This window comes from Cebus imitator, unplaced genomic scaffold (genome assembly GCF_001604975.1).
Source record: "Cebus imitator isolate Cc_AM_T3 unplaced genomic scaffold, Cebus_imitator-1.0 Scaffold286, whole genome shotgun sequence".
Classification (NCBI taxonomy): Eukaryota; Metazoa; Chordata; class Mammalia; order Primates; family Cebidae; genus Cebus; species Cebus imitator.
The window spans coordinates 1,173,050-1,188,757 of record NW_016107601.1 but is presented as its reverse complement, the minus strand read 5'-3'; the positions used below and the strand labels follow the sequence as shown (position 1 = coordinate 1,188,757).

Sequence of the window (15,708 nt, the reverse complement as noted above, 5' to 3'; positions counted from 1 at the left end):
TATGTTTTTGGAGTGGCTGGTACTGATTGTTCCTTTCTGTGTTTAGTGTTCCTTTCGGGTGCTCTTCTAAGGAAGGCCTGGTGGTGATGAAATCTCCCAGCAATTTCTTGTTTGTAAAGGCTTTTATTTCTCCTTCACTTATGAAGCTTAGTTTGGCTGGATATGAAATTCTAGGTTGAAAGTTCTTTTCTTTAAGGACATTGAATATTGGTCCCCACTCTCTTCTGGCTTGTAAAGTTTCTGCTAAGAGATCTGCTGTGAGTCTGATGGGCTTCCCTTTGTGGGTAACCCGACCTTTCTCTCTGGCTTCCCTTAGCATTTTTTCCTTCAGTTTAACACTGGTGAATCTGATGATTATGTGCCCTGGGGTTGCTCTTCTTGAGGAATATCTTTGTGGTGTTCTCTATATTTCCTGGACTTGAATATTGGCCTGCCTTGCTAGGTTGGGAAGTTCTCCTGGATAATATCCTGAAGTGTTTTCCAGCCTGGATTCATTCTCTCCATCACATTCAGATACACTTATCAAACGTAGATTAGGTCTTTTCACATAATCCCATATTTCTTGGAGGCTTTGTTCATTTCTTTTCACTCTTTTTCCTCTAATCTTGCCTTCTCATTTTACTTCATTGAGTTGATCTTCAATCTCTGATATCCTTTCTTCTGCTTGGTCGATTCAGCTATGGAAACTTGTGTATGCTTCGAGAAGTTCTTGTTTTGTGTTTTTCAGCTCCATTAACTCATTTATATTCTTCTCTAAACTGTTTATTCTTGTTATCATTTAGTCAAACCATTTTTCAAGGTTCTTAGTTTCTCTGCATTGGGTTAGAACATATTCTTTTAGCTGAGAGAAGTTTGTTATTACCCACCTTCTGAAGCCTGATTCTGTGAATTCATCAGACTCATTCTCCATCCAGCTTTGTTCCTTTGCTAGTGATCAGTTGTGATCCCTTGGAGGAGGAGAGGCATTCTGGTTTTGGGTGTTTTCATCCTTTTTGCACTGCTTTCTTCCTATCTTTGTGGATTTATCTACCTATGGTCTTTGTAGTTGGTGACTTTGAGTGGACGCCTTTTTCGTTGATGATGAATTTATTTCTTTCTGTTTTTTAGTTTTCCAACAGTCAGGCCTCTCTGCTGTAGGATTGCTGGAGGTTCACTACAGATGCTGCTTGCCTAGGGATTACCTGTGGCGGCTGCAGAACAGTAAGGGTTGCTGCCAGTTTCTTCTTCTGTTATCTTTGTCCCAGAAGGATACCTGCCAGATGTCAACCTAAGCTCTCCTTTATGAGGTGACTCTTCGGATATATGAAGGCCATGGAGCTGCTTGAGGAGAGAGTCTGTCCCTTATAGGAGCTCAAGTGCTGAGCTGTGAGTTTTGTTCTGTTCTGAGCTTCTGGGCAGGTACGTTTAAGTCTACTGCAGCAGAACTCATAACTCCCTTTTTTCCCAGGTGCTCTGTCCTGGGAAGGTGGGCTTTATTTATAAGTTCCTGACATGCTGCTGCCTTTTTTCAGAGCTGCCCTGCCCAGCACGGAGGTAGCCAAGTCACAGTCTGCCAGCAGAGGTGTTGCTTAGCTGCTGTGGGCTCTGCCCAGCTGTTCTATGAACTTCCTTGTGGTTTTGTTCATAGAGGTATAGTTAGAACTGCCTCAGTAATAGTGGACTGCCTCTGCTATGGCGGACTGCCTCCGTAATGGTGGACTGCCATTACTTAGTTTACTTTTATTAATGTTTTTTATTTTTTTTTTCAAAGAAATGTTAAGTTATATATGTCATGCTATCATGCTTCTAAATTTAAATTTGTATGGCATGTTGGAATTACATGTAACAACTTTAGGTAATATAAAAACCATTGCTTTTTGGAAACAGAACTATTTAGAATCTAGCTGTGTGACTTTAGGCAAGTTATTTAAAACTTCTTAATCTTCTTACTTGCAAAAATGGAGCTAATGTTTTCTTCAAAAACATGTTTTGAAGGGTGTTCTAAGTACATGGCACAAAGTGAACCCTTAATAAATGTTATTCTCCCTCTATTTCAGTACATTCTAAAATGGCAAATATTCCCTGATAGCTTCAAAATTTCTATATGTCTTATTTTTCTATTGAAATAGTACTTTCTGGTTAAGTAAAAAGCAAACTAAAATTTTACTCAAATGAACACTGAGTATATATTGTTTCACACACCTGTGTTTTAAAATTACACACCAGAACAGAGTGACTGCAAATCTTATGTTTAATAGATTAACTAGAACAACACTGATTCCATAACCATTTAACAATGGTCACATTTAAGGTAAAAGACCTAAAAGCAAAGATAATTATAGAAAATGTTGACATTGCAAAAATCCATCCTTCTCCACAGATAAGATGCTGCCATGGCTTTGATACCAATCTTTTCTCCATAATTCTGCTATAATTTCACATATAAATTTCTACATAGTTGAAATGATAAAAGCCTTTACAAACCTAGTGAAGACACATCAGCGATGATGAAGTATCCTCCATCAGGAACTATGGGTTTTAGGCCAACACTTTCAAGTAAATGTGCTATCCGATCTCTTTTTACTTCTAACTCTTTTGGCAAAGAATTGAAGTAACATTCTGGGTCATCCATGCGCTTCATGTCAATCCAGAAAGCTTGAGCCAAGGCTTCCTGTTAGAATTAAAAAACATGAAAAGGAATATGGGAATGTTATTTATTGCTTAGTTTGTTGGTATAATAAATAAAGATGACCTGAGTAAAATTATTGGCAAAGACAAAGTCACTCAGGAAATAACAGTTGAATTCCTGTGAACCTATATTAAACTCTATAAATTAATGGAGGTATCAGTTATACCTGAATGATTAAATCTCATGTGAAGAACTGAGAATGAGTCATGAAAATTCAAATTGAAAACAAGCTGTTACATAAAGATGGCTTGCTTGGAAACAAAAAGATATTAAAACATTTTATTAATGAGGTGAGTTGTAGAATGACTTGCTAAATCTAAGTCAGAAAAACAACCAGAGAGTAGTTAGCCTCTCCCCATTGCCTTTGGGAACAGAGTGGAAATGAAAGCTAACCCACTGTGTAAAGGAGAAATGTGCCTTTCTTATTCCCCATAGGTGTGCAAATCTTTGCTGAAATCATTCATTTGCCAGGAAGGCGGTCAAAGTGTAACAGGGCATAGAAGTGAGTTTCTGGAACATCTACAGTAATTCCTCTACCTTTCTTCAAGAGCCAGGAAAGCAAACTGGGCCAAAGAAAAAGCCGATGCTTTAAGTGCAGTGGACTGAATGTTTGTGTTTGTTCCCATATTCATATATTAAAATCCTAAACCCCAAGGTGATGGTATTAGGAAGTGGAGCCTTTAGGAGGTGATCACTGCAGAAGGGTAGAGCCGTCAGCAACAGGATTAGTGCCCTTACAAAGGAGAGCTAGCTTGCTCCTTCTACCATGTGAGGACACAGCAAAAGGTACCATTCATGAAGAAGAAGGTCCTCACCAGACAGCAAATCTACTGGTGCCTTGATCTTGGACTTTTCCCACCTCCCAAATGGTGAGAAATAAATTTCTGTTGTTTATAAGACACCCAGTCCATTTGTTACTGCAGTGCAGACCAACTAAGACATTAAGGATCTGGCAGGTAAGAGAAACAGTGTGGCAAGAGACAAGACTGGAGACAGAGAGGGGCAAGATCACAGAGAAAACTTTATGCCAAAAGAATGCAGTAAAACAGAATTAGTAATAATTCTCCAGTACTACAAAAATCTTGGAAAATAAGGATTGCCTTAGCCTGGGAATCTGTGGTTTCCTGGAACTAAACATAGTTATCCTAGAAAAAAACAGAGCACCTAGTTGAAAGGGAGAATAAGACGGTTCAGAAAAAGATGTATTCTTGGCTGTAACTTTTTTTTTTCTCTTGGCAACTTGTTCATTCACTATAGGAGATACTGCCTTAGAAAATTCCAAGTGAAAGGAGACATAAACATCCATCCTAACTACAGCATCATCCTGGACTCCTTCCTTTTTCTAATACCCCATATGTAACCTATTGACAAATAATGTTGGCTCTACTTTCAAAATATATTCAGAGTCCAATGACTTTTTACGACTTCTACCATTCCCATCTTGTTTCAATCCAGTGGCCCTTCTCTCTTGGATCACTGCAACAGCTTTCTCACTCAATGAAACAATCAGAGTCTGTAAAACAAGCCAGACCAAGTCACTCCTGAACTCAAAACTCTCTGGTGACCTCCTATCTCATTCTGTCCTTACAGTGATGTGCATGGCCCAGCTCCATTTGACTCCCAGCTACCTGTCTGATCTTATCTTTCCTACTCTTCTCCCTTGATCATTCCATTCCTGTCTTGTCAGGTCTGACCTGCAGACCCTAGCCCAGCAACAGATGAACAAATGCACTCAGACATGGATATCCAGTGAAAGTGTCGGCTTAGGGGTCCAGGCCACTCACAGACACCAAGGAGGGTGCTGTAAAGAGTCAGCAACTGTGGCCCTTACCAGCTGGCACTGCGGGCATTTATTCCATATAGATTTAATGACAGGGGCTTTGAGTCAACACATTTGTGGAATGGTTAAAGGCCAGGTTCTGAGGCCTAAAGCAAACACCATTTGTGGATAATAACATTGTTGACCCCGAGTAGAGAGCAGTCATGCACCCATGGGTGTTCAAAGGTTCATCTTAGGACCACATGAGTAAACAAGCTCTTTAGATAAACTCCCTAACATTTCTTTGTACCAACTTCTGCCTAATTGCCTCTGGGTAAGAACCACCACCTTAGGCTCATTCCTTCCCGAGGCTTTTGCAAAAACCTCCTGGCCTTCCAAGAAGGTTTGCATCTATTTCTCTATAATTTTTCTCTTATAATTTCTCCCACCACCCTGACAAACCCTACACAGTCTCTGTGCTGTTCTCTGATATAAACATGCTGGCAAGGCTGTGTACCACTGGGCCTTTCCACTTGCTGTTCTCTCTAGGTAACCATGTGGCTGCTTAAACTCCTTCTGTTAGTTGTTCAAATGTTATCTTCCCAGGGAGGCTTTTAAAGATTACCCTATTTAACACTGTATATTCTCCCACTGGTGCTTTATATCCTTCCTCTTCCCTATTTTATCTTTCTTCTTCATATAGCTGACATATTTAAAAAAATATTTATTATTTGTATCCCACCAATTAGGTTGTAAGCTTCATGAGGGCAGAAATTTTTGTCTGCTGTATCTCCAGTACTCAGTAAATATTTGTTGAAAACGAATGGATTTATTTTGAGAGGATGAAATTAATTTAACATATAATAAAACCAAATGTTAGAACTTTGCTTTATTGTGAGTTACTTTAGAGAATCACTAAAGAAAGAACTTTTAAATAAGATTTTTTTTTCTGATTCAGAAGGTATTTTTGACAGGAAGCAAAAAATCAAGTTTACTATAGCCAATACATTTTGCTCTTTTGCCCCCTTTTTATTTGAGACAGAGTCTCATTCTGTTGCCCAGGCTGGAGTGCAGTGGCATGATCTTGGCTCACTGAAACTTCCACCTCCTGAGTTCAAGAAATTCCCCTGCCTTAGCCTCCTGAGTAGATGGGATTACAGGTACCCACTACCACGCCCAGCTGATTTTTATATTTTTAGTAGAGACAGGGTTTCACCATGTCGGGCAGGCTGGTCTCAAACTCCTGACCTCAGGTGATCTGCCTGCCTCAGCCTCCTAAAGTGCTGGATTACAGGCATGAGTTACCATGCCTGGCTCTTTTGCCCTTTAACTGCCTTCTAGAAAAATAATATTTTTTCAGCATTTTGATTATCCACAGAATGATGGTAAACAAATCCCTATTTCCATAATAAATACATAAAATATTAAATAATATTTACATAGTTTTCTTTTTTTACTTTACAATATATTTTGGAAATCTTTTTTTCTTAGTACAGTAATTATAGTATTCCTCCATTTTATTTCTTGTTTCTTTTCTCTTCAGTAGTTGGTAGACAGAATAATGGGTCCTAACGACGCCTAGATCTTAAAACCCAGAACTTGTAAATATGTTACCTTGCATGGTGAAAGGAACTTTGCAGATGTGATTTGAATTTAGGATCTTCAGATGGAGAGATTATCCAGTGGGCCTAATGTTATGTCAGAGATGCTTATAAAGGAAAAAGGGAGGTAGGAGGGTTGAAGTCACAGGAGATGCGTTGATGGAAGCAGAGGATGGATTAATGTGACTGTGAGCCAAGTAATGTAGGCAACCTCTAGAAGCTGGAAAAGGAATGGAACAGGGTCCCTCCTAGAGCCTTCAGAAGGAACACAGCAATGCCAGCACCTTGATTTTAGCCCTTTAAGACCCATTTCAGATTTCTGAGCTGAAGAACTGCAGGCTTAATAAATCATCTGCAATGAATAGCCAGGTAAGTAACATAACTTCTTACAGGTGCAGATAATAGCTTGATATGGTTTGTATCTGTGTCTTCATCCAAATCTCTTGTCCAATTGTAATCTTCAATGTTGGAGGTGGGGCCTGGTGGGAGGTGATTGGATCATGGGAGTGGTTTCTCATGAATGGTTTAGCACCGTCCTCTTGGTGCTGTTCTCGTGATAGTGAGTTATTGTGAGATCTGGTTGTTTAAAAGTGTGTTGCACTTCCCCACTTCTCTCCCTCCTGCTTTCGCCATGTAAGACATGCCTACTTCCTCTTTGCCTTCTGCCATTATTTTAAGTTTTCTGAGGCCTCTCCAGAAGCAGAAGCCACTATGCTTTCTGTACAGCCTGTAGAACCATGAACCAAGGAAACCCCTTTTCTTTATAAATTATTAAGTCTCATGCATTTCTTTACCTGAGTGCAAGAATGGACTAAAACACAGCTTTAGAGTAAATTCTTAGAAGATGAATTGCTTTCATAGGGCAAGCACATATGTAATTTTGCTTAGTTTTGTCAATGTCCTTCACAGAATCTGTAGCACTTTGGACTCCCGTGAGCAATGTTTAAACAGCTAAACTTGTATTAAGAAAAAAAAAACCCAAACCATCCTGAATATGTATATGCTCCCCAAATTCCAAATTATATTAGAAGGCCCTGCAACAGAAGGATAGAAAGAGAAGAACCAAGTCAATTCAAATATGCAATATAAAAGTAACATCTTCACCAAAAGACCATGCTTCTACCCTGTCTTGCTATAACACTTACTTGTAAAGGAGTTGCGCAAGTATAAATCGTGTTTTGTTGAACTGTCTGTAAATGTTTTATCAAATGAGTCGGACCGATGGACCAGCCAAGCTGGGAAAGGAAAAGATAAAAGGTTTCAAAAAATTGGATTGTATATACCAAATCTGAGACAACAGTTTAAAATTAATGCAATTGTTAAATATATACAATCCTAAAATATTGGCTGGGTGTGGTTGCTCACACCTGTAATCCCAGCACTTTGGGAGGCTGAGGCAGGTGGATCACTTGAGATTAGTTCAAGACCAGCATGATCAACATGGTGAAACACTGTCTCTACTAAAAATACAAAAAAATTAGCTGAATCCAGTGGTGGTGGGAGCCTGTAATCCCAGCTACTTGGGAAGCTGAGGCAGGAGAATCACTTCACCCCAGGAGGCGGAGGCTGCAGTGAGCCAAGATGTACCACTGCACTCCAGCCTGGGTGACAGAGTTAAGATCCATCCCCCACCCCCAAAAAAGTTTACACTATGAAAGTAGTACAGTATTAGTACTTAGAATCATTTCAATGCTGTTCTTTTCATGGACTGGCTTCCAACTGGAGTCACTAAGCTCTGCCTTCATCACTAAGCTCTGCCTTTCAGAAAGTAAGCAGCCTGCAATCATTGTTAGCCTTTTCCACTCTTCTAGTTTGCTAATTCTGATATTCTGGAAGATTAACAACTGGTAATAAAGCTTGTTTGAATTACAGATTAACACTGAATGAGGGACAAAGGCACGCATAATTAAAACTATATATATAGATTTCTGCAGGCCTAATTTTTGATGCCCTGCTTCTTTTTTTTTTTTTTTTTTTGAGATGGAATTTTGCCCTTGTTGCCTAGATGGAGTACAATGGCCTGATTTCGGCTCACTGCAACCTCTGCCTCCCAGGTACAAATGATTCTCCTGTCTCAGCCTCCCAAATAGCTCAGATTACAGGCATGCGCCACCATGCCTGGCTAATTTTTTTTGTATTTATTTAGTATTTAGTAGAGACAGGGTTTCACCATGTTAGTCAGGCTGGTCGAGAACTCCTGACCTCAGGTGATCCACCTTCCTCGGCCTCCCAAAGTACTGGGATTACAGGCGTGCACCACTGTGCCTGGCTGGTTACCCATGTTCAGGAGAGGTGAGGCTGGAAGAGAATTGGGTTTTTTAACTGGATAAATTATTGTAACAAATAATACAGAGGTTAAGTGCATGAATCCTAGAGCTAGACTTTTTATTCTTGCTTGAATTTATTAGTGGGGTAGTCTCAGGCAAGTCACTTAACTTCTCTGTGCTTTAGCTCTGTCATCTGTAAAATGAGAATACTAACCATACCCACCTTATAGTACGGTTATGAGAATGAAAGAAATTAGTATATGTAAAACATTTAGAACCTGATATACAGCAAGTGCCAAAATATTAGCTACTATTATTTTTTCTCCTTTTATATTAATATGCAGCAATTTAAACACTTGTTTGCAAAGAAAAAGGTGTTATTAGTTGATTACTTATAATAGAAAAAAATGACCTAATTTTTCAATTAGGTCTCAAAAAGGATAAAATTCAACATGAAAGCCAAATAAGTCAAAAGATAAGCAAAGATCACCAGGTATAAAAATCTATAAACTGAATATGTAGACAATTATTCATTTATCTGTTTACTTATTTATTTCATTATTTTGTTAAAGACAATCTTGCTCTGTCTCCCAGTGGCTGGAGTGTAGCTCACTGCAGCCTCAACTTCCTGGGCTCAAGTGATCCTCTCACATCAGCCTCCCAAGTAGCAGGGACTGCAGGCATGCACCACCATCCCTGGCTAATTTTTTAAAAATGTATTTGTAGAGACAGGATCTCATTATGTAGCCAACGTTGGTCTTGAACTCCTAGTCTTAGGTGATCCTCCTGCCTTAGCGTCCCAAAATGCTGGGATTATAGGCATGAGCCACCATGCCTGGCCAGCATTTAAAACACAAAACACTACAAAAAATAATATACAGGCCTATTTTTTTTTTTTTTTGAGATGGAGTCTTGCTCTGTTGCCCATGCTGGAGTGCAGTGGTGCCATCTCAGCTCAGTGCAACCTCCACCTCTCAGGTTCAATCAATTCTCCTGCCTCAGCCTCCTGAGTAGCTGGGATTACAGGCATGCACCACCATGCTTGGCTAATTTTTTTTGTATTTTTAGTAGAGACGGGGTTTCATCACATTGTTTAGGCTGGTCTCGAACTCCTAACCTTGTGCTCTGCCCACCTTGGCCTCCCAAGTGCTGGGATTACAGGCATGAGCCACTGCGCCCAGCCATACAGGCCTATTTTTAAGCAATGAAATTCTTACTCATCTTACCTTCCAGCCAGTTACACTGAAAGTCTTTCCAGCACTTCCTATTGTTATTGTTCTCTCCCACATACCTGGAAGAGTAGCTAAACAGTGGAAGAAAAAAGGTTAACTAATTGCTTTCCAATTAATCTACATTTAGTATACTCTAAAAATATAACAAAGACACATAAATTCAATGAAAATAAATGTATTATAGTTTAGCCAGTCTAGTTATTTCTAGTTTTTTTATTTTTAGACAATGTAACTTTAATGCAAAACACAGATGAAACGGTTACAACACTGTAATGCTGTACCAAAATAATATGTAAATAGATTTAATATTTTTTTTTTTTTTTTTGAGACGGAGTTTCGCTCTTGTTACCCAGGCTGGAGTGCAATGGTGCAATCTTGGCTCACCGCAACCTCTGCCTCCTGGGTTCAGGCAATTCTCCTGCCTCAGCCTCCTGAGTAGCTGGGATTACAGGCACACACCACCATGCCCAGCTAATTTTTTGTATTTTTAGTAGATTTAATAATTTTAAAATTAGTTCTGGTGCTGGCGTGTCAGGGGTGCCAGCAGGCAGTATTCCAGACTGCTTCAAGTGGCAGCTGTCACAGGGGCTGTAGCATTCAGTGTTCAATATTAGCAGTGACTGCATGTTCAATATAATAATCCTGTGGCAGGGCTTAGGTTGTGATCCTCATTACTGTTTGGGCCTCTTTATCTTGCCTATTTTCTAAGTGTATTTCTCCAGGCTTCCTAGAGCAATGGCTCTTAAAATGTGATCTCACACCAGCAATATCAGCATCACTGGGCAACTTGTAAGAAAGGCAAATCATTGAGGCTCATCCCAGACCTATGGAATCAGAAACTCTAGGGGTAGAACCCAGTAATTGTGTGCGCACCTGTGTGTGTGTATGTTTTGCTAACAACTTTATTGGGTTATAAATCCCATATCATGTAATTTGCCAATTTAAAGTATACCATTCAGTGATTTTTAGTATATCTATAGACCTGTGCAACTATCACCATAACCAATTTCAGAACATTTTTTCACCCTAAAAGAAGCCATGTACTTTTTAGCTATCACTGTTTAATATCCTCATGGCCACTGTGCCTGAATGAAGCTTATCAAACACACATATTTTCTCCATAAGGAACATCACAGCCTCCTTACACTTAGGAATACTAGACAGCACTTTAGCACTAGGCTTGGGGGCCATTTTAAACAGCAAAATCACGGTACAGAAACCAACTGCTTATAGTGTGAACTGAAACAGAAGCAAAATGTTTCATCTCAACTGGGAATGTGTGTAGGGTGACTCCAATCTTTAAATGAAGTGCTGTGAGTACTGATTTTGGGGCTACACATATATTTTAGGGAGTAGGCAAATTTGCAAATGCAGAACTCAAGAATAATGTGAATTAGCTATATAATGGTTTTCAAGTTGATTAACATCTTTAATAAAGATATTCATTCATTCATACATCAAATATTCATTAGCAACCACCAGGTGCTAGGGACTAAGCTAGGCCTAGAGGAAACAAAGACGAATAAGATGCAATTCTTCAAAAAATTTAATGTCTAGTGGGGACATTAAACACATACAATGACAATTGTAATTCAGTGTGATAAAAATGCTGTAATAGCAGGAGACACGGAGGGTGATGCAAGAATAGAAGAGGGTGTTGAGGGTGGCTTTCTGCAGCTAGTAATTCTTGAGCGGAGACTTAGAAGACCATATAGGCCATAGCCAGGCAGAGAAGGGTAAGGAAGATATTTTGGGCTAAGGCATGTAAAAAAGGCCTGGAGGCCTAAAGTGCAAGTTTGCAAATTTTGCTAGACATTGGTTATAACTGGTAAATTACCATCCCGTCACCCTTTGAGAGTGCCACCCACATTTTGGATTCCTCAGGTAATTTAGTTGTGAAGTTCTTTCCATGCAACCCACAAGTTTTTCCACTTGTTTTTCAGAAGTACAAGTGGGGGCTTCTGTACTGTTCTTAAGAGTGTTGGTACACACAAAGGGAAAATAAATGCTCATCTCTGGGAATCTAAGCTTGTGCTTTCTTGAAGAAATCTGTTCCTAAGCAAGTAAAGTACATACTAAAATGTAAGGCAGCTACAGAAATTTCCAAAACAATGTATAAGTAATTTCAGTCTACCCTGAAATACCTACTAAATTTGTAACAGTAGGAAAAGTATATAATCAGAAAAGTTATAACTTTATTCTCTGTGGAATATAACAAAACCCAAAAAGATAAATGAGGAAAATATTTAGAATATCCACTTGAAGAAGGAATATTTTAATACTTGATATAAATAGTTATATCCCCTCAAGTTTTGAGACATTTCTGGTCTTCCAAAGTACTCCAAAAGAACACTATGACACATGCCCCACTTTTCTGTTTGACCAGAGAAAATTTAAACTATATGTATAACGCATATTATCACTTCCTTTAAAGTAAAGGAATACCTCATATATTAAAGGACTACTGTTGAACTTTGCAAATTGATGTAATAGCCATTTTCCATCTTTAATGTAACAAAGACCACTGTATTTGATAGAATACCCAAGTTTTAATGCAAACAAATTGCACTTTCATTTTTTTGGTCTTATTTAAACTTTATGGGCTGTTACAACTAAAAAAAAAAATCTAAGTTTAAAATACACTTCTTGCATATCTTTAGTAAATACTGTTGCATATCTTTAGTAAATAATGTTATCAGTTACACTTTACCCTGAAGGGCTTACAGTGAGTAGATCTAAACAATAAATTTCAAGATCATCTGAAGTTATCTTTTGGGATGAATACTGCTACACTGAGTTAATTACAACAAGAAAGTAATTGTCATGTTAATCTGATTTTCCACTGGGAAACAGTACAAATGACTTGAGACAGAAGTCACTAACAAGATTGGCAATGGTGGACTCTGGTCACTAACAAGATGGGCAGTGGTGGACTCTGGTGCAATTTAACACATGATAACATTTTGCTGTATTAAGGTGCCACATTCTGCAAATCTCTGGCTGCTTTCTCTGTTTATATATATTCTCCTTGAGAAAATTCATTCTCTTCCATGTGTTCAGCTACCACCACCATTTTGATGACTGCCAAAAATATATACCATTATAATCTGATTCTGATCATAAGGCCTGTAATTCTACTTGTCCCCAGATATATTTTATTCCTCTATGTCCCATAGATACCCAAACTCAGGAAGTTTAAAACATGAGAAGCAGCAAGTCCCTTTGCTCAGCCATTCCCTACAAATCTGCTCCTCCTCTCCACATTTACGTTGGTTAAAGTCCTCATCACTGCCGAGTAGTTCAGGCTAGAGATCTTAGTATCATATTTGCTTGCTTGCTTCCCACCTTCAAATGCTAAACTCTGTAGTTTCTAAGTAGCCCCCATATTCCATCTCCAGTCCTCGGTCATCTGATTTGCTTAAAATTCTCCTCTGCGGCTGGCTCTTATCTTTGTTAAAAAAAAAAAAAAAAAAAAAAAAAAAATATATATATATATATATATATATATATATATATAGTAATGGAATCAATTCTCCTGTTTTGTTACAGCTTTTGCAATAGTTCTCAAAGTAAGTTCACTGGAACTCTGGTGATCAAATTAATGTGCAGAATTTTTAAAAATCAATTTTAAGTTTTTCTTCCAGACAATTTTCTTAAGGCTTTAGCAAATGCTACCACTTATCTGATAGCGGACACTCCAACAGTGAAACAAATGAGCATTGCCATTAAATGCATGTTAATGGCAAAATCAGAAAACCTCAAATGTGTTTATTTCAGCAGCTTTTTGTTATGGACAAGTATGAGCAGAATTGTGATTTTTTTATATTGGCTTCTAATTGTTGAATTTCTATTAGGAAAATTGCTACTACATTCAGGACGGAATTCACCATATCACTATTTCATGATGTGGACTGCTGTGATCTCATGGTGATCTCTCACTAAAGTAAGTTTCAGAACCATTGACCTCCTCAACAAAGTTTATACTCTTTATCTCATATTCAAAGTCCTTTAGAATCACCCTACTTTTCCACTCTGATCTGTGCCAGTTACTACAATACACCCTCATAAATCAAACTGAGACTTGGTGTAATGGCTTATTCCTGTAATCAGAGCCCTTTGGGAGTCCAGGGTAGGAGGATCGCTTCAGTCCAGGAGTTTGAGAACAGTCCGAGCAACATAGTGAGATGCTATCTCTACAAAAATTAAAAATAAATTAAGAACTACAAACCACTGCTCAATGAAATAAGAGAGGACACAAACAGAGGGAAAAAATCCCATGCTCATGGTTGGGAAGAATCAACATCATAAAAACGGCCAAAGTAATTTATAGATTCAATGCTATCCCCATCAAGTTACCAATGACCTTCTTCACAGAACTGGAAACAACGACTTCAAACTTCATGTGGAACCAAAAGAGAGCCCACATAGCCAAAATGATCCTAAGCAAAAAGAACAAAGCCAGGGGCATCATGCTGCCTGACTTCAAACTATACTATAAGGCCACAGTAATCAAAATAGCATGGTACTGGTACCAAAACTGGGACATAGACCAATGGAACAGAACAGAGGCCTCAGAGGCAACACTACACATCTACAATCATCTGATCTTTGACGAACCTCAGAAAAACAAGCAATGGGGAAAGGATTCTCTGTTTAATAAATGGTGTTGGGAAAACTGGCTAGCCATTTGCAGAAAGCAGAAACTGGACCCCTTCCTGACACCTTACACTAAAATTAACTCCAGATGGAGTAAAGATCTAAACATAAGACCTAACACCATAAAAACCCAAGAAGAAAACCTAGGCAAAACCATTCAGGACACGGGCATAGGCAAGGACTTCATGGTTACAACATCAAAAGCAATGGTAACAAAAGCCAAAATGGACAAATGGAATCTAATTAAACTCCAGAGCTTCTGTACAGCAAAGGAAACAATCATTAGAGTGAACTACCAATCAACAGAGTGGGAAAAAATTTTTGCAATCTACCCATCTGACAAAGGGCAAATATCCAGAATCAACAAAGGGCTTATATCCAGAATCTACAAAGAACTAAAACAGATTTACAAGAAAAAAACAAACAAACCCATTTAAAAGTGGGTGAAGGATATGAACAGACACTTTACAAAATAAGACATCTATGAGGCCAACAAACATATGAAATAATGCTCATCATCACTGGTCATTAGAGAAATGCAAATCAAAACCACATTGAGATACCATCTCACACTAGTTAGAATGGTGATCATTAAGAAATCTGGAGACAACAGATACTGGAGAGGATGTGGAGAAATAGGAACACTTTTACACTGTTGGTGGGAATGTAAATTAGTTCAACCATCGTGGAAGACAGTGTGGCGATTCCTCAAGGACCTAAAAATAGAAATACCACTTGACCCAGCAATTCCATTACTGGGTATATACCCAAAGAATTATAAATTGTTCTATTACAAAGACACATGCACACGTATGTTCATTGCAGCACTGTTTACAATAGCAAAGACCTGGAACCAACCCAAATGTCCATCATCAATAGATTGGATAAAGAAAATGTGGCACATACACACCATGGAATACTACACAGCCATAAAAAATGATGAGTTTGTGTCCCTCATAGGGACATGGATGAACCTGGAAACCATCATTCTCAGCAAACTGACATAAGAACAGAAAACCAAACACCGTATGTTATTACTCATAGGCAAGTGTTGAACAATTAGAACATGTGGACACAGGGAGTGGAGCATCACATACTGTGGTCAGTAGGGGCAGGTGCTGGGGAGAAACAGCTGGGTGGGGAGGGATAATGAGGGGAGAAATACCAGATATAGGTGATGGGGGGGATGAAGGCAGCAAACCCCATTGCCAGGTATGTACCTATGCAACAATCCTGCATGATCTGCACATGTACCCCAGAACCTAAATTTAAAATAATAAAATAAATAAATAAATAAATTAGCCAGATGAGGTGGTGCGCACTTGTGGTCATAGCTACTTGGGAGGCTGAGGCGGAAGGACTGCTTAAACCCAAAAGTTTGAGGTTACAGTGAGCTATGTGCCATTGCACTACAACCTGGGTGACAGAGCGAGACTCTGTCTCTTAATTTAAATAACTGAGCTTTATTCTTTTTTTTTTTTAATTTCAATAATCATTTACCTTCCTTAAGTGTATCTTGATGTTT

At 38.7% G+C, this 15,708-nt stretch overlaps 1 protein-coding gene across 4 annotated transcripts in view; it reads right to left on the bottom strand.

Annotated features, from left to right (window-relative positions):
* The window catches only part of KYAT3 (kynurenine aminotransferase 3), a 69,334-nt gene that overhangs the window by 18,536 nt on the left and 35,090 nt on the right, over positions 1 to 15,708 (bottom strand). For all 4 annotated transcript variants that reach the window (XM_017501952.2, XM_037729023.1, XM_037729022.1 and 1 more), the window contains 3 exons: positions 9,522 to 9,598; positions 7,174 to 7,263; positions 2,464 to 2,650 (listed from right to left, as the gene is read on the bottom strand). In XM_017501952.2, the coding sequence (XP_017357441.1) occupies positions 2,464 to 2,650; positions 7,174 to 7,263; positions 9,522 to 9,598 (354 nt within the window). The remainder of the gene's footprint in view (positions 1 to 2,463; positions 2,651 to 7,173; positions 7,264 to 9,521; positions 9,599 to 15,708) is intronic.